The sequence below is a fragment of the Podarcis vaucheri genome, assembly GCF_965113315.1.
Source record: "Podarcis vaucheri genome assembly, chromosome: 6".
In the NCBI taxonomy this organism is placed as follows: Eukaryota; Metazoa; Chordata; class Lepidosauria; order Squamata; family Lacertidae; genus Podarcis; species Podarcis vaucheri.
In genome coordinates this window covers 30,271,064-30,290,205 of record NC_138764.1, presented here as the reverse complement: position 1 = coordinate 30,290,205, position 19,142 = coordinate 30,271,064, and the positions used below count along the sequence as shown (strand labels likewise).

Sequence of the window (19,142 nt, the reverse complement as noted above, 5' to 3'; positions counted from 1 at the left end):
CATCCTCCATACCCGTGGTTTGCAGAACTGTCTTAATGGTGTCTCTATGATTGTTTCATTCAGTATATTAGTAATTTTTAAAAGTAGTCTGGAGAACTATCTAAACAGAGCCACTTGCCTAGTTCAGAGGTAATGGGGAACGATGGTTTTCCACAGTGCTGAAAGAGCTGCAGCAACCCTTTGTCTTGTGCACCCCCTGCTCTCCACTTTCCCCACTGTGAGTCGGAGATCAGAATGCCAGATTCATTGGTTTTTCTTTATGTGCATTGGTACTAAGTAGAGAATCTCTTCATGTTCCTTTATGGGGGGGGAAATACAGTTGCAGCTTTGGCCTGCCTTACCTTTGACTTAAAGCTTCTGTGACTTGATTGATAATAGCTTGTAGCAGATTAAATAGAATACTATTGTTCCTGGCACCCCGTTTTGAAGTCTGTCCAGTACTGAGTGGTTTCCTGGTACTATGATGTCAAGCACTCTGAATTGCTAAATAGTGCTGCAAAGCATCTCATGAAACTAGACAAGCTTCACACAACATGTGGCAAAAGATGTTTATGAATGGTTTGTCCATGAAGTTATTTATTTCATAAATTGGAATATCCATCTAGATAACATAAGTTTCCACAGCTTAATTATAGCAAACCATTCATGGAAGGCAGATATCAGGAAGACAAGCAGAAGAGTTCACGAGGTTGTTTATTAGTATAAAGTGTCCATTTGTCTTTGGGAAGAAAGGCCTAGAATCTTAGATGATAAATCTGTTTTGTATACATACTTGCTATTTAACTTTAGTGGATGAACTGTACTATGATGCATTCTGTCTGTTAAGACTTACATCAGCTTACGTTGAATTGAAGGATACAGCTTTTTTGTAAATGTGGGTGATACCGAAATGGAAGGGCATTAAATTTTAGCATTAAATTTGTTCTGCAGCTATGCCTTGCATATTTATCCTTAACTTTATAATAAATGGGGGGCAACCAAAGCAGCATCTTGGATGAGAGGCTGGTCCATATCACATTTCTAAATATGGAAGCTTGAGTCTTCTAGTCAAACTGCTGTGTACCAACTACAAACACTGCAATTTGTTTATGTTCTCTCTTCAGATTTCTGAATACCGAGAGACTTAGTTTTTCAACATTTTATAGTTTTCTTTCTTTTTTTGGTCTTGCTGATTAAGTAAAGTTTCCAAAAAACATTGGTTTCTATCTAAACCAATTCTTTCATGAGTGAAATGCAGTTTCACTTGTGCAAAGTGGCTTCCATGAGATCTACCAGTTCTTCTTCGCATTACAGCTCCCTGTGTTATGCTAGAGGGTCTCCCAAACCTTAGGAAGGGTTTTTTTCAGGCATTTAGGGGGCTTAAGCAAGGTTTGGAGGGAACAACCTGTTGTATAAGCAGGTTTACACTCATGCTTCTTTGGATCCAAACCATTACCACTTCAGGCAATCAAAATTCACCCTTTCACTGACTTCTAGCCATCAGTCTCACAAAACAGAGGTTGGTTTAACTATAAATACATCTTGCATCCACATGCTTTCTTGAAACCTAAGTATACTGACAGAAGGGAAATGGAGGAGTTTAAGAAAAGTTGAGCAAACTATGACAGAAAGCTGTAATTGTGATTACTGACATACAGGCTAGTTTGTTTTTTTAATACCTGAAAAAAAATCATTTGTGAACTATTTTTGTAAGTTTTAAGAGATGCGGGGAATATTTCAAACCTTTGTTTCTTGAAATAACTCTATTTCAAATATCTTTTTGTTCCACCCAGGCAACAGTTAACCTGTTCCAGATGCAGCATGCCCAGGTTGTGTCTCTACCAGTTAACTGTCAGTCCCTCTGTGAGAGTGCCAAGCTTTATGACCCAGGACAGAAGTTCTCAGAATTTGTGAAGAATTTGCCAAAAGATGATGTTCCCATTGAATCGGGTTCCTTTGAAACTCAGAGCTCCCAGGTTGGAGGGTGAGAGCTCAGATACCATCTTCACTTACTTGGCAGCAAATGTGAACAAAATGCTAGAGGAATGTAGATAGAAAATAAAAGAGAGAAAGAACTTGTTACTTTAATAAGTCAGGCATTGTTGAAAAATGAATGGAAATGGGTCCTAAAAGACAGGTGACTTTTCATAGTGTAGAGCAGAGTTTAGTATTTTTGTTTTTTGCTGAGGATTTTTTTTCCATTTAGCCAAAAAAAGAAAGATATGGAGAAGGTACCTCAGCTTGCACAAGTTCTTGGCTCTCACTTAAGTTCGTTGTCCAGCCATTTGCAGAGGCAACATTTGCAGCAACAGTTGATGCTTATCACTATGTCTATTCTTGTTGCTGAGCATGAGAATTTGGGACAAGTGGGACTTGCAACAACACACACTGCAACATGAAGAATTCCTGGTCAGGATACTGCATTCTGTTACATCCTCTCTCCCTATTTTCCAGTAGTCGTCCTCCCACCAGAAAGTCAGCATTCTGTGGCTGTTGAAGATGCTCAGTCCTCATTGAGATGTTTTGGTGGTTCACCCCTAAAGGCTACTTTTAAAAATATTGTACATTAAACCTTGGGGTTTCCAGAAGTCTGCTGATAACCTCCTCTTTTGAGCATGGGTGGTGCCATTTAGATTACATAAGCAACGTTCCCTGTCTGAGTATTGGAAATAAGGGGGTAGAATGATGGAAGCAGTATTTGAAGTTAGGCCTGGGGGCTCTTATACTGCTTAACCTCTGCAAGACATTCATAAAAAGCCTGGAAATGTTTTATTTATAAAAACTTTTTTTTGCAACACTTAATATCAGTATTAAGTCAGGTTTGGAACTTGATTAAATACTCATTTTATGTTTTCCGTTTCAAAAAAGCTGAATATAAGAAAATGTAACTCTTTCAAAAGTTCTTAACGTAAAGCTTGAGGTTATAATAGCCAAGAAATTCAAAGTTAGTCTTGGGATACTTGTCTGTAGACTTCCTGCCTGTCATTAATTTGTCTTAAATCTATGCTCCAGCATTTCCAGAGATAAAAGGGACTTTCACATGCACTTCAACTAAGCCATCCAAAGAGAGCACCTATTTTAGTCTTTTGTTTTGAGCTCTCTCGTGATAAATTACTATTATGATAGATAACTAAGTTGTTAAGGCTATTACTTAGGGAAACATGGGCAGCTTCTGTTGTGCTGGGAGGAAAAAAGCTGATTAAGCATAGACTTCCTGCTGCTGAACATGACTAATAAGCTCTTTCTGCATTTGGATGTTGTGGGTTTTTTTTTTTATTATCTAAAATTAGGGTGCAAATATAAGAAGGCAGTGGAAGTTGCATTTGACAACTTAATTACAAAAGTCCCGTGCAGAATTGGTATGCCTTACACCTCAATTGCAAATTGAATCAATCAACTCTGCTGATGGATAAATGCTGTAAGCACCAAAAGCTTACATTTGAAAATAAAATACTGGATGAAACAAATTTCATCCTACCACAGAGAGTCCCACAACTAACTAATAAATATTATATGCCCTTGTTCTTTGTTCAAACACATACACTCATTTCATTTCAAAACAAGGCAAAAAAGCACAAAATCCAACTCAGGACATGCTCTAGTTGGACTAACCTGTCCCCTCCATCTACTATCTACTGTCCTGTGGGAACAATTCAGGAGATGGGGGCAGGCAAAGAGCCTTGGAGCCTGCTAGGGGGTGGATATTTCCAAAAATAAAAATGTGTTTTCCTCTCCCCAGGGTTTTGAGTAAACGATCAAACTATGTCCATGCATCACAAGGAAATTTATCCCAGTGCTCAGGAGATTTTCCCGCTCAGTTACTAGAAGACATCACAAGTCCAAGCTGTCATCGATCTCAAAAGATTGGAGAAAAAAGATCATCAAGCACCACAGATGTCTCTGGTAATATTTTAGTAGGTTTCTAAATCTTCATGGTAAAGTAGTCTTCCTTTAAAGGTCACTACAGTAACCCATTGCCAGTACTCAGATGGTTATTGTAATAAACAAAAGATCATAATTAAATTAAAACTTTTTAGGTTATTGGGGTTTTGCTTTCTGTTTTGTTTTATTTTTCACTGATTTTTTATTTTAACAGTACTTAATTTGGCAAACCGGATAAAATATGACTAGAAGCTGAATAAATTTGTTCTGCTTCCAGCACAAACCAAGCAGCAAATGTAGAAAATTGTTGAAATGCTTGTAATTTAATAGTACAAGGTTGGCTTTAATATTTTATTTTACCATTTGAGTTCATTCTTTTTCTTTTCTTACAGCTGTGCGTGGCCCCCCACCATTCAGATCCTGGTCAGTTGGTAACCAGAGTGGAGGAATGTGCAGTGATTCTGAAAGTGCAGGAGGAAGCAGTGAATCACGGTCTGTAGACTCTCCATCTGCAAGCCCAGGTACAGAGAATATTAATTTTCAAACACTAATAAATAGTATCTATTGGATGAAATTTCCAGTTTCAGCGGCAGTGGGCAGGGGAAGGCATAACTGCAGTGGACTGACAGACTACCATCTGGGGCAGAGGCTAGATGTTTGGCCCCTGTCCTCCATTTTAGTTGCCCTACTCTCTGATCTAGTAGTGCTGTTGTTGAAGGCCAGGCCAGTTCATGCTGATCATGTGTAGCCATAGTGCATAACCAAAACTGGGTTGGGTAAGCTGGTTGGCCCTGACCTGACTTAGCAGTGCCTATGTTGTTAGTCAGTACAGCACCAGGCTTGACTGTGGTGGTCAAGTGGTGGTGTTGCTATTATCCATAGAAGCACCATCTCTTTTCCCAGAAAGCTTCGTTTTCTTGGGATGGACTTAGAGAGTCTGCATTGGTTTGGGGTCAGAGAAATGGACTGGGGGTGCTTCTAATTTATTAATTACCCTGTTACCCAGCAGCATCTCTGAGTTGGCTGTGATGGTCTCTGGTGTGGCGTTGGAGGACCCAAGGACAATAGACTTGGGTGACATCAATATCCACAGAGACTGCAGTTGGGCCAGCTTGGGACTTCATGGTCTTGGTGACAGCCATGGGGCTGTGTCAACTGGTCATCAGTCCAGCACATTATGCAGGGCACACCCTTGAAGTTGTTTTTACCTCCAAGTGATATAAGGGATGGACCAAAGATTGGGTGGTATGTGTGTGTGTGTGTGCAACCTTGTCATAGTTGAACCATTCTCTGGTAAAGTTCGAACTAGTGGTGACAGTTTCCCTCCCTGTAAGGGTGGTGGGCTCGTTCGGATGGCCCACCCTCAGAGGCTGATGTAACCTGAGGAGTTCCTGAATGCTCTGGAGGAATCTTTGGTATTCTGGGGAGCTTTGGGCTATGGAAAATCATGTGAAGACTAGAGTGCAAGTGGGGCAAGTCTCATTCTGAATCCAACTGAACACTGGCTAGTGCTCATAATCATACCTTCTATGTGGCAATGCAGATTGCGAAGAATACTAATTTTGTAGCTTGCGTTACCTCCTCTAGTAGCTGGTTGACAGTTTTATTGTGAACCGTCTGAAAGTTACTGACTCCCATTGTGGGTCTGCTGTGACCAACTGACTACACCCTTTGCGGATAAAGTCACATGACTTTCAAGTGAACTTGACTCTTCACTTGTTGCAATTCCGGATGAAGTACCCAATGCCAAGATCAGTGATATGTTGTGGGATCAGTTTTAGCTTATGCAGGCAGCTGATGTGGACAAGGTGTTGACGTTCACACACCCAACCACATGCCCTCTTGACCCCTGTCCCACCTGGCTTATTAAATATAGGAGATGGAGGTCATACTTTCTGCCTTGAATGAGTTGCGGATGTGGCCTCTCCTATAGAAACCAGCCCTGGACCTCTTGGACTAGAATAACCATCAACCAGCTGCAAATACCCCCTTTGGGAATGGGGAATAGTAGAGAGTGTTGTGGTAGGGTATCACCTAGCATTCTTGGATGACAGATAGTTTAGATTTGTTTCAATCTGGGTTCAGACCTGGTCATAGGACTGAATTTCCCTAACAGATGACCTTACAGAGAGCTGGACAAGGAGAGTTTGCCATTTCTCTTGCTTCTTGATCTTTCTGTGGCTTTTGATACCACTTACCATAGGAATAGGGAGCACTGTGATAGCACAGAGTAGCACTGAGATATTGGGATTTTTTAGCCCCTTGGCGTTTATGGCCTAGTAAAATTATAATAATCTTTTGCATGCCTTTATATACTTGTTTTTAACTGCTTTTGTAAAGAATTTCAATGTTTTATTTCATATATTTTGTAAACTACTTAGAGGTTTTCTGACATTCAAGCAGTATATAATTTTAAAATAAATAAATAGATAGAATTAAATAGGCAGCTTCTTTTAAAGTCTGAAAAAAGCCTTGCCTCTTTCATAGGGGACTTTAAAAGAAGGCTTCCCCGGACACCATCTACTGGTACCATGTCATCTGCGGATGATCTCGATGAAAGAGAACCACCTTCACCTTCAGACTCTGGTAATGTATCTTCATAATTGAATTAATAATTTGCTGCAAGTAGGCTTCATGGTATTAATCATATTTGGATGCCCTTCCTTGAGTTTTGTTAGATGAGAGTAGGGAACCAGAGATAATTGGAATGTTTGCCTCGTCGGATCAAAGAAGTAGATTAGCGAATCCTCTCAGCTTAACATACACTAAGAACTGGAACTCTTTTCTCCAGTTTAGAAAAATTTAGGCTTAACTGCTTAGTTATAATGCCAATGTTTCTGCTAAATGCCTGCTTGATAGCAGAGTGGAAAATAGTAAGCAGCTTCTCTTCTGGCTTGCATGATGCATTGGCAGGAAACTTCAAAGCCCACCATATGTTTGAGCTTGTAGAAATGCATGACTGGACAAAGGTTATTTTTTCCCCAAAAAACAGAAGTACAAGATTCCATATAATTATTAAATGATTCAAATTGTTCCTCAGCCCTTCTAAGGCTGCAATCTTCTACATGCATGCTCAGGATTATGGTCTCATGTTAAGGCCTCATTTCAGAGTATCTGAGTGGAAACATGCAAATATATTAGGAGGTAGAAAAGTGTGAGTGTGTACGTGTGTGTACCCACACAAAGATGTCTTTTTTATTTCCCTTGGTACATTTTTTAAAATATACAATTCAGAGCTAGTCCTGTACAGTCAACGACCATTTCACTGCTGTCACTGCTTGCAAAGGAGTGACAGATGGGAGGCCCCACTCACCTGTCAAAATGGCCCACAGGCAAGCCATTACAGTATTGTATATTCTTACAGTAGTGACCCCTGGGTGTCGTTTTATGTAACCAATAAGCATATTGCAGTGTATAAAGAACTTGTTTTTATATTATGCCATTCCCCCCCCCCCTGTACATTAAAGAGCTAATAACAGAATTTGTGTTCTAAGGTTTGAATGATCTAGCATCTGAAATGACCAGTTCACCTGGACCTTTTCGAAACACGATTCTATCTAAGGCAGCACAAACCCACAAACTGCGGAAGCTGAGAGCTCCGTCTAAATGCAGAGAATGTGATAGTCTGGTGGTATTTCATGGAGCAGAGTGTGAAGAGGTAAGAAATTCAAGCATTGTTTGGCTTCCTTGGGGGAGGCTTTGTTGCTGCAGTCAGATCATGTGAAAATTTTGCTCTCTGTAGGTTAAAGGGCTTCTTTCACTATGAGGTGCTCTAGAGATGTGAGGTAACTGATTTGAAGCTGGTGTCAGGGCATTTTGCGCCTTAGATGAACTCCCAAGTTGCTGCTCCCCTCTTCACTCATGGCCAATTGAATGGCTCAAAGCCCACCCCACCCCCCAAAAAAACCTCTGCTAGGTTATCCAGGCTTCAACCTGGAGCTCATTGAGACTAAGACCCAAAGTACATGTTAAATGGGAAGTCCATTATAGGTTCTTTTGATTTTTAAAAAATGCAGCTTTGGGGGTTGCCAAGTGGATTGAAGTAGTGACATGTTTTCCTGTGTAGAGATAAGCACTATGTGGGGGGGAAATGTCAAGTGCAATACAAATGCCTGTTAAGTTTATACATAAGTCAACTGGAAACTTGTTCACCATTTGGCCCTTGCCCATCTTGGCTGATTAAAGCTGCATGAGCAAAACTGAGCCCTCTCCTTGTTGTCGTGATTAACAAAGCTTTGGCAGTGAGGTCAATGCTTGTATTTTGGATCTGCCCCTTTTAAGAGCCTATTGGACTCAGCCGATCTAAAAATTATCTGCCCTTTTAAGTTTTAGGACAAGATTCTGTTGCTCTGGGTTTGAACTGGGTTTGAAAGGACCTTTATTTCTGTTACATTTCCTCTAGTGTTCACTTGCCTGTCACAAGAAGTGCTTGGAGACTTTAGCTATTCAGTGTGGACACAAGAAACTCCATGGAAGACTTCATCTATTTGGAGTTGAGTTTACGCAAGCTGCTAAAAATTCCCCAGACGGCATCCCCTTCATCATAAAAAAGTGCACCTCTGAAATTGAAAGCCGAGCCCTAAATGTAAAGGTAAATATTTAGTGAATAGATGAATCAACACCCTTATCTTTAATTTAGCTTACCTTTTGGTTTTGCAAGTACTTACAACTTTTCCTTATATAAAAGGGTATATATCGTGTGAATGGAGCCAAATCAAGAGTTGAAAAGCTTTGTCAAGCTTTTGAAAATGGAAAGGACTTGGTGGAATTATCTGAACTCTATGCGCATGACATAAGTAATGTTCTTAAATTATATCTTCGCCAGGTAAATATGCATAATTCTCTTGTTTCATCTGACTAGCAAATTAAGTATAAATGGAAGGCTTTCTGTTTTTTAGTCTTTCATATGTCTGAATTTTGAAACACTTGGTGGGAGGATTCATCTTTGAAGCTGCTGCTTACTTGTTATTTACACCCAGTGGATAGGGAAAAGGGGCAAGTAATACTGCTAAAATGGTTAAACTTTTTTGTCTCTGAGCCAATGAAATTGCTCCCTACTAGCTTATGGGGAGACATAGTGCTGGGTCCTAATTCCGACATATTAACCATATAAATGTTAGATTTTTAATACTTTGTATTAATGCTAGGTTGCAAATTAGCTTCAGTTTTTTTAAAAAAACTAAGCTGTATTTTTGTAGCTTCTTTTTAAGTAAAACCTGAAAGTTCCACTTATGGTGTCAGGTGCTGTACAGCATAGCAGGAGTGTACTTTAACCATTTGTTTTAATGGGAGACTTCCAGAACTCCCACCTAGAAGCAGAATACAAATAATATTTGAAAACAAAATAAATGAGAACCTTGAATGCCAGAATAAATGTGGATACTTCCTCTTTTTCCTGTATTACTAAAAATATAGTGGAAATTTGTTGAGGTCTGCTTGCGAAGCTGATTTTTGTGTGACTTGATCCTAGACACCTGTTGGAAACTTGTAATTAAGATATTTTGGGCCACTATGAGAAAACACTTGTCTTAAATTGCATTTGTTGTGCCACTAAAGCCAACATCACTAAAATCAGGCAACAAATTTGACTGGCTGTGGATTTTGGGGAGATTATTTAACAAGCTGAGATGTTGAAGCAGGTTGATTCCGCCACCCAAGAAGCATTCTAATCCTTCAGAAAATGTTCCTTGAGAAGCAAGTTGTAATAGGCTGAAAGCACTTGCCTTTTTGCCAGTGAAGCTGTTTTGACATTTTGCATGGGCCACAGGCGATACCTAACTTTGCTGAAGGTCAAGTGAGAATGCTGTTTGCCCATACTCAATATGAAAAGGGTATTTTATATTCTTGAATCAGTTACAAGGGTTTGGTTTGATGGGGTAGTTTAAATTTAGCAGCAAGTGGACTGAAAAAGACTGTTTTCTCTCTGTTCTCTATACCCTATCTGTGGGTGTCTGGTAGGTATACAGAAGAGGAGACTTGCCAGTCTCTTTGATGTTGTAAAAGGACAGACTAGTGTCACTACCTCTGGGACTCTGGTTGCTGTATTCCTCTTTTTAAAATATATACTATTAGTGAACAATTAAAAAAACTAACATTTCTGTTAATTTAGATTTCTTACTTTATCAATAAATATCACCTCATTTGCTTTCAGTATCTTACTTACGCAGAGGCTAAGTGACATCAGTAAAACTAAAGCTCAGAAGCCTCTCAAAAAAGAAAAGGAACTAGACTAGACATCAGGAAGTAATAGGAAGGAAACAGTTGAATTGAGCTAAAATTGAAGTCTGAAATTTCTGACGTTCTTTCCCTCAGCTCCCTGAACCTTTGATTTTGTTTCGGCTTTATAATGAATTCATTGGCCTTGCAAAGGAGAGCCAAAGTATTAATGAAGAACTGGATATGAAACGGATGAGCCCCAGGTCCAAAAAAAGACAGTCAGTGTGTATTGAACTGAATAGGATCATTCTTAAAATCAAAGATCTACTGAAACAGCTGCCTGCACCAAACTATAACACACTCCAGTTTCTTTTAGGTCATCTGTACAGGTAAAGGAACTTCAACTCAGCCTGTACATATACATTCAGAAATATGCCTTTAGCATGGGTTTATTTGTTAACAATAAAGATCTGTGCATTTCTTGTAGCAAGCAGTATTTTTGTTGTATTCCTAGCTGGTGGTGTGAACATATTAATATTAATAAGGCTTAATATTTCCTTCTCTCTTTTTCAACTTGTCAACACTAATTGGATGATGATAGTGATGATGATGATGATGATGATTAATAGTGAAATTAATGTGGAGATTTGAGTAGTGTTGGTTTTGTAGTGAATGTACCATGTTGGGTTCGTAGCAATGTTCAAAAAGCCTCTCTGTATTTTGTTCTTTTATGCAGGGTTACTGAGCAATCCGATGAAAATAAAATGTCTGCCAGCAACCTTGGTATTATATTTGGCCCAACTCTGATCAGGCCACGTCAGACAGATGCTACCCTTTCTCTCTCTTCACTTGTGGACTATCCATATCAGGCCCGGGTAGTTGAGCTCCTCATTACATATTATGAGAAGATCTTTGATATTTCGCCGCAGCCTTTATCACCTGCACCTCGGTTAGAAGACAGTGCTGCTTGCGCTAAAAGTATTTTAACAGCTGAAGATAGAGATCCATATCAGCAACGAAAAACGTCGCCCTGTGTTGCTGTGAAAGAAGTGAGTGTCTGCTGTGAAACAATAACTTTCATTTACTGCATTGAACTTGTGCTAGTGTATTCAGCCAATTTTTAATATTGCTGTTATTGACAGAGCATCCAGTTGGTCCAAAATGAGAGGAAGGATTCAGAGGCTAGTATATCGTTTGAAGAACCAGATGGCAGCAAAGACACCCACCAGAATTCTGATGCATTAGTGACAGGTTAGTGTTTTGCATTTCTACAGTACAATAGAAGGATAGAAAAATGAAGCAGAACTTTTATTCACGTGTTCACTGCATGTCATTCTTCATTAAAGGGACAAGTATTGACATTTGTTATGGAATCCATAGAGCAGATTGAAAATGCATCGGGCTTATAGTCACTATCAAACTAGGCTTTCCTGTTGAGATTTAACTGCTTATGTTGCTGGCTGTGTTCCTATTTCCTAGAATGGAACTCCAAACTTGGACCTAAACAGAGTCTTGGCAGAAGGAATTCTCCTTCAGAACCCTCTCCTGTCTCAGTTTTAGAAAACCACATTGCACCAGCAAAAGAGCCAGGTCAGTTTCCTGAATTGCAAGTATTCATACAGCTATCTTGCTATCCTTCAGGTTCCTGTATGTTCAGGTACAAAATAAACCTTTCATTATTACGACTTCTGTTGGTGCAATGAAAAGAAGCCAATTCTTAGTTGACAGCTTACTGTCTCAGCACATCACGTGTGTTTAAAAAGCACATTGTTATGAAGCCTTTCCAAAGGGTGGTTATGCTGCTTTTGAGTTATTGGCCATGTTTGGACAGTCAGGTCTCAGTTCAATAAGTGGAGATGTGAACGAGCTTCATCTGTCTACATTCAGCTGTTTTACTCAACCTTTTACAAGAAAAGGGAAACAAGACAGGAAACTGCTGTTAGCCATAGCTTCCCATTACATCCTAACAGCAAGCAAGCCTGAAAATGAAGCCATGGGTTAAAGTTGGCTTCCATATCCTGATTCGTTTAGACAACATTAATCATAATTGACAGTTCAAACATAACAGGAAACTGTTTTTCAGTGAAAAAATGCCTTGAGTTCCCTCAAGTAACAGAAACCTAAAGCTAATTTGCTTTGTTTAAGTAGATAAAATGTATGTAATTAAGAACTGTGCAACACAAAGGCATATATAGGCCTATGAATAAGAGCATGGGTAGGCAAACTAAGGCCTGAGGGCCAGATGTGGTTCAATTGCTTTCTAAATCCGGCCTGCGGATGGTCCGGGAATCAGCATGTTTTTACATGAGTAGAAAGTGCCCTTTTATTTAAAATGCATCTCTGGGTTATTTGTGGGGACTGCCTGGTGTTTTTGTATGAGTAGAATGTGTACTTTTTATTTAAAACACATCTCTGGGTTATTTGTGGGGCATAGGAATTCGTTCATATTTTTTTCCAAAATATAGTCCGTCCGTCCCCCCAAGGTCTGAGGGACAGTGGACCGGCCCCCTGCTGAAAAAGTTTGCTAATCCCTGAATAAGAGTATAGTAAGAAGTATAGTAAGAGACCTGTTGGTTCAGACCAAAGACCCATCTAATCTAGCATTCGTTTCTCAAAGTGGTTGACCAGATGTTGATGGGAAGCCTGCAAGCAGGCCATGAGTGCAATAGCACTCCTCCTCCTTGTGAATCCCAGCAACTGGTGTTCATAAGCATACCGCAAATTGTATTTAGAAACACACTGGAGGTCGCGGTTAGCTATGACATACATGCCTAGTAGCCATTATCAGCCTTATTCCTCCCTCCCCCCCATGAATTTGTCTAAAGCCCTTTTTGAAACAATTCAAGTTCGTAGCCTACTTGTGGTAGGAAATTCCATTGTTTAAGTATGCACTGTGTGAAGAAGTACTTCCTTTTTTTGTCTCATTAATCTTCTAACATTCAGCTTCATTGGATGTCCCTGGGTTCTAATATCGGGAGAGAACAAGGAAAACTCCCCACCCACTTCATAACTTTACATAAATAGAAGTTTATCAAATACTAATTTTCTTGCATTATAGTAATGATACCCCTAATGTAAATAATCTTGTGAGTGAGGGATAACAACCATTTTTTCACTCTGTTTGAAAGAGAATAATATGGAGAGAGATAAAAATCCAAAGCAGCTGTTTAAAGCAGTATATTTATACTTGCTGGCCCGATATATTTGTCTTGTATTAGCTTTTTCCTGAGGTCTGTAAAAAGGCTTCCTTCCTTCCTTTCCCAGAAGAGACATTTGATTCCTCCCAGGCTGATTTATCCTAACTATTGGGTTGTTCTTGTGAAAAAGTTAATAGAAATAGGACTAATATTTCTTTTTGATTCATATCCAGAACTCTTTAAATGGAAGCTTCCTCCATGGCTTATATAGTACTATAATCCTAAACTGTAGGTATGGATACAGGTACAAATCTGGGTGATTGGGTACTGCAGTCTTTAATGCAAACTGTTCTACTTAAACTGACTATGCAAATCCTTAGTCTGCCTTATGGAGTAATAACAGCCAGCAGGAAGATAAAAAGTCTCTTTGTGGCCTACAGGTGTCAAATCCTTTGAAACAGTATGTCTGGCACTTTTTATTTTATTTATAAAAATATTTAAATACCGCTGTATCATAAAAATATATAACAGCCGTTTGCAACAATATTGAAACATAAAATCAAACAATAAAATCACAAAAAGTTAAAAACAAAAAGAAACTAAAAGCAAACTTTTAAAATAGCCTGGAATTAATATGGTCTTGAATATAATGGCAATATTGGTGTTCTCTGCTTATTCTCTGAGAGGTGTGATCTTCTAAAATATACTTAGTTGCATTTAGAGACCATTTTGATTTCTGGCTACTGTTATTCAAAGTTAATGCTTTCTCTTGGCAAACTGACAGTCAAAATAAATGTTTTTCTTCCTTAGGCAATGCTGTGGCTGCAGTTTCAGATCCAGATAATGAGCAATCTCACCCTCAAGTTGAAGATGGTGTTAGAGCCAGTCACCTTTTAAGACCGAATCGTCAAATAACCAAAGTTCAGTTACGCACTCATAGGACAAAGCCAGTTGTTCGTCCTGTGAGTTTACCTCTAGGTCAAATGCTTCCTCCCTGTGTTTTGAATGAGAGAAACTCACGAAATGCAGGTCTAAGTACAGAAAATATTGGCAGAAGTCCTGTAATTGAAGAAGTTTCCGAGACGCAGCCACTTCCAGCTGTAAATGCCGGCTGTAGGCTTTCTTGCTTTGACCCACAGACTCTGAAAAAAACTTGGGACAAGCAATATAAGCAGTATGATATGACTGCAAGGACAGCAATGATTGTGACTAACATACCCCAGGAGAACCGAACACATGACACTGTAAACTCAAGTGCCTTAACTACACATAGCAACCTTGCTAGCAACTCAGTAAATGCCATACTTCCCAATAAGCCATATACGGTACCTGTCAGGGCTGCAAGGGCAACAGCAGAAGGGCATTCCTCAGACTCTAATACGCTTGCTGCTTTCAGAACACCGAGAACTTTGCAACCACCACCAGGGACATTCTATAAGCCACCACCCATCAGTAAGGCCAAACAGAGCGATGAGAGTTTGGCACCCAAACCATGTGCAGCAGTCGTCAGAGATGAGACTCCACAGCTAGTTGTGAACCCTGGGCTTGTCCAAGGCTCCTTGGGCTCCTCTGGCCAACATGCAAAGCAACAAAAACCCACTTCTGAAGCTCTTTCCCCTACAGACTTGAAGCCCACCTACCAGAGATTAAGGCCAAAAAGGATGCAAGAACTAGAACACAGGGAAGCTCACTTTGTATAGGGTAACAACTGCTATACAACCTTTCAATGGGGAACTTATTTTATTTTATTTTATTTTTGGTAGAGGATTTCATCTTCGTGCCATACATTGGAATTATTTTTATATACACCTGTATAGACTTTTAAAAATATGGGATGTGTTTAAAAAAAAAAAGAAAAAAGCTGTGAAGAACCATGAAGTTATTTTTTTCATTCATTAGATTTTTCTCTGAGAGTATTTAAATGCATTCCAAATATAGAAAAAGTTAATAAGGAGACACATTCAAAAGCCCTATAATCAAATTTCATGTGTGGAATTGTATTATTGCTTGTGAAAGGCAATTTATTATGCATGGGTGCAGCAATGAAAGTGGCAACTTTCTCAGAGTTTATGATTTGTCAAGACTGCAGGGTATATGAAATACAGCTACTTTAATTTAAGAATAAACCAAAGCTTGAAGCAGTGCTCTAAGTGTCTGTAATCAGTTCCCTCCCCCTGACTCTGTGCAATGAAATGCGCCTGAATAGATTATGTACTGGCCAGCATGGCCTTTATATATTGTGTGTGAATATACATATATAGTTTTATATACCAATTGATTTTTTTTTTACTATCTATGTTGTTGCTTAAAAGTTGTTTGTACAGGAAAGATGCATTATTAAGCTTTACTATAAAGATATTTAAAAAGTGTTCTCATCCAGTTACCAAGTGGTTTAAATGCACAAAACCTAGCTGGCTTATTGCCTTTCAGTTGAAAATAATGTGGAAGTTCCTTGTTACTAATAAGCTATCATTTCCCCCTTACAGTAGGAAGCTCCTTTTATTGCTTGGTATAGATGAAGAATATAGGTCTGAGATTTAGTGAAATAGATAAAAATAACCAAAAAGCCAGCATTTAGTAAGTGCATTGAATGGTTTTTCACTGTATTAAATTGTTTTTATATGTACACTGTTGCTTAAAAAAATATACATTAACATGTTAATGTTTCACTGACTCCATGTATTCTATTATGCTTCATCTTACTGTATATAGAGCCATTTACATGTTAATATAATATACCATGTATCAATATATACACTCAAGTTTCTTTAAAGTTATTCTGTACAGATGGGTTTGTATTTCTGTTGCACATTAAAATGTTGGTAATGTTATGAGTGAATCTTAAAAGACAACAGTAAATGGTGGGGGTTACTTTCTTTTAACAAATCTGCTTTTAGACAGATATTTCAAAATGAAAAGGGGTGGATGTCAGTATTAAATTAATGGTGTATAAAACCTTTATTTCAGGGGTGGGGAACCTCCAACCCATAAGCTGGAGAGCTCAGCAAGATTTTATCCAGCCTCTGGAGGCCCTCCCAACCATCAAGTCTTCAGTACGGCCAGAGGGAGAGCATCATTTATGATGCTGGTAGACAGCCTGTCTATGGTGGGCTTTAGGTTTTCCTGACATACTGATGAAAAACAGTATTCTTCTGGAGGAAAGGGGTTATTGATATGATGTAATGGCCTGATTATGCTTGTGGATATTGCTGCAGTAGTTCATTGTAGCATGTATGTTGTTTCCTTCTGTGCTGTTACATTTGTTATAATTTGTTTCTGCATACCTGCATTTAAGAAGTTGGTACTCTCAAGACAGATGTGGCCATACATATTGTCCCGCTTTAGCCCTAAATGGCTTATCACTTCTGAAGTAGGCAAAAGGAAGTGGCCAAGCAGGATGCGGCTTCCATGAGTTATTTTATTGGAGTTATTTGTGCTCCCCCATTTGCAAAATAGTTCCAAGGTGGCTTGGAACATAAAAATACAAAACAATAAAAAGCAGGAGATAAAATGCAAATGTTTTCTAAAAGCCAGCTGAAAACAGAAGGACTGCCTGAATGACAAGGTTATTGGGTGGTAATGTCTGTGAAGTGTCGATAGTTTGGGTGTTGCTGTTGAAAAACTGTTTCTTTGGTAGCCACCTACTACCATTTAGCTACCTATGTGCCACTTTTCACATGGGTTGAAGCTTGTGAATCCTTTACAGATAAATAATCACGCATCTCACCATAGTCTAGCCTAGACTATGTTAAGAATATGCATAACTAGCCAGACCATATTGGTCAAGGAAGGGGTATAGGTGGAACACCAAGGTAAGTTGATGAAATGCATTCTGAACCACTGATACCACCTGAACACATCCAAAATTAATTATAGATGTAAAAGCATTCTCAAGCTGTGCATTTGCAACTTAATTTACCCTGTGGTAATAGCCCTCTCCCAGGAGCTTTTTTAGTAAGAGGGTGGCACCACGGCTTGGCAGGGGAATTACACTGAATATTTACCATCTGTTTTCACAAACTAAGATTTAAAAAGGCCCTCTGAATATGCAAAACACCTGAAACAGCAGAGAATGTGAATACCATAAGGCACGCAGGACCCGATAGAGATTGAGGCAATTCTTTAAGCATCAGTTCAATTGAAGCAATATGACAACCCCTCAATCACACACATCAAGTCAGCTTTCTGATGCTATTGCATATCTGCAGTAATTCAATCAGATAATGCATGTCAATGTGATTGTCATGAGTTCCTTTATTTGCAAAGCAATATAGATTTCTTCATAAACCATGCAGCCTGTGGTATCAATCCCCAGCCAAAAGGCCTTGTTGAAAATGGAGTATGACTAGTTAAGAAACTACCGGTACTCCCCACTCCGGGGGGGGGGGAAATAGTGACTGACTCAAATTTATTTGACCTTTCTCAAATACAGGGTTAGTTCCATGCAACACTGCATTTCCTCAACAAGCAGCTTTGAACAGAAAGCTCAAAGCACGGATTGGACACCAGTCACAATCGGGACTGACATTCTGTGACTTGTCAGTTGTTGCAAACTCTTCTGCACTAAGATTAAGTTATTAAAAAGTGCGTGGTTGGTTAATGTGCAAGATTCATACAAACCAACTGTTAGTTTTAGTGAGTTTGGTGTACTTTTTCACAGCTGGAAAACATTACCTTTATTATGACTTGAAATCATCTTGCTGTGCAATGTACTATATAATATCCATATAGTGTGAATGTATGGGCTACACTTTCAGATTGTAGTTACAGCTAAGTTACACCCTTCAGTGAAATTTATTTCAAAAATATTTTTTCCCATATAAAGATCTGTGTGTAGGGAAAAATATGAACTAACTGCAGGGAACTGAAATAAAGTATGTTGCACCAATGTAAATATCAGCACTAGGCAGGGCTTTTGTGTGAGTACTGTATTCTACAGTGTAACCTTTATTAAGCACAGTAGCTAGAAGAGGAAAACACTGAAACCCTTGGTAAAGGTAAAGGGTAAAGGGACCCCTGACCATTAGGTCCAGTCGCGGATGACTCTGGGGTTGCGGCGCTCATTTTGGTTTATTGGCCAAGGGAACTGGCGTACAGCTTCCGGGTTATGTGGTCAGCATGACTAAGCCGCTTCTGGCGAACCAGAGCAGCGCACGGAAATGCAGTTTACCTTCCCACCGGAGCGGTACCTATTTATCTACTTGCACTTTGACGTGCTTTTGAACTGCTAGGTTGGCAGGAGCCGGGACTGAACAACGGGAGCTCACCCCGTTGCGGGGATTCGAACTGCCGACCTTCTGATCGGCAAGCCCTAGGCTCTGTGGTTTAGACCACAGCACCACCTGCGTCCCAGTTGAAACCCTTAGTACATTCAGAGTAATCTGCCCTGTAACTATATTTAAATCAAAATCACATAAAGTACAGTAACAGAATTTAGACTAAAATTTAAAAGCTTTATTGTAGGAAGCTCACATTGAAGCATGTATTCTCCTAAATATGCACCCATTAGATGGCAAAACACATCTCTCTCCTGCATCTGATGGGAAAAGCAAATTCTAGCAACCAACTGTAAACTTCTTGGTGAATATTCTGGTATAAAATACTGTCTGTGTACATGGTAAGAAGGTAAATAAAGCTTAACAGAAGTAGAGTGACTTTACTAAGCTTCAGAAAAGGTCTGAGATAAGGCTAGAATCCCATCCTCTTGCACCCTTAGTCCAGTTTTCCAGCCAGTAAGCTACAGTCTAGCCACATTAATAAGTCAGAAGGAAGCCTGCAAACAATATTAAAGAAAATACATGAAAAGGGGGCCTTGTCCAAAAGGAAGAGCTCTGATTTTCAGTCCAGTCCATTGGGAGAAAGGGTCACTGGTGAAGTTTCTGAAACCTGTTGTTTGCCATCTACTTAGTTCTTGAGTTTTCTGCCTTGTTACGGAACATAATATTCCCTTTTGCTGTGCTCAATTTTTTCCATCCCATTTCCCCAACT

At 39.3% G+C, this 19,142-nt stretch overlaps 1 protein-coding gene across 3 annotated transcripts in view; it reads left to right on the top strand.

The window, feature by feature from the left end:
* Positions 1 to 15,985, top strand: part of ARHGAP29 (Rho GTPase activating protein 29) — a 101,422-nt gene extending 85,437 nt beyond the window's left edge. For 2 of the 3 annotated variants that reach the window (XM_082227718.1, XM_082227720.1), the window contains 12 exons: positions 1,773 to 1,963; positions 3,719 to 3,882; positions 4,254 to 4,382; positions 6,349 to 6,447; positions 7,356 to 7,519; positions 8,264 to 8,452; positions 8,549 to 8,686; positions 10,174 to 10,406; positions 10,754 to 11,066; positions 11,160 to 11,268; positions 11,497 to 11,607; positions 13,965 to 15,985. In XM_082227718.1, the coding sequence (XP_082083844.1) occupies positions 1,773 to 1,963; positions 3,719 to 3,882; positions 4,254 to 4,382; positions 6,349 to 6,447; positions 7,356 to 7,519; positions 8,264 to 8,452; positions 8,549 to 8,686; positions 10,174 to 10,406; positions 10,754 to 11,066; positions 11,160 to 11,268; positions 11,497 to 11,607; positions 13,965 to 14,854 (2,730 nt within the window). In that variant the 3' untranslated portion in view covers positions 14,855 to 15,985. The remainder of the gene's footprint in view (positions 1 to 1,772; positions 1,964 to 3,718; positions 3,883 to 4,253; positions 4,383 to 6,348; positions 6,448 to 7,355; positions 7,520 to 8,263; positions 8,453 to 8,548; positions 8,687 to 10,173; positions 10,407 to 10,753; positions 11,067 to 11,159; positions 11,269 to 11,496; positions 11,608 to 13,964) is intronic. The other variant, XM_082227719.1, reaches the window with a different exon arrangement.
* Positions 15,986 to 19,142: the final 3,157 nt, after the last annotated feature.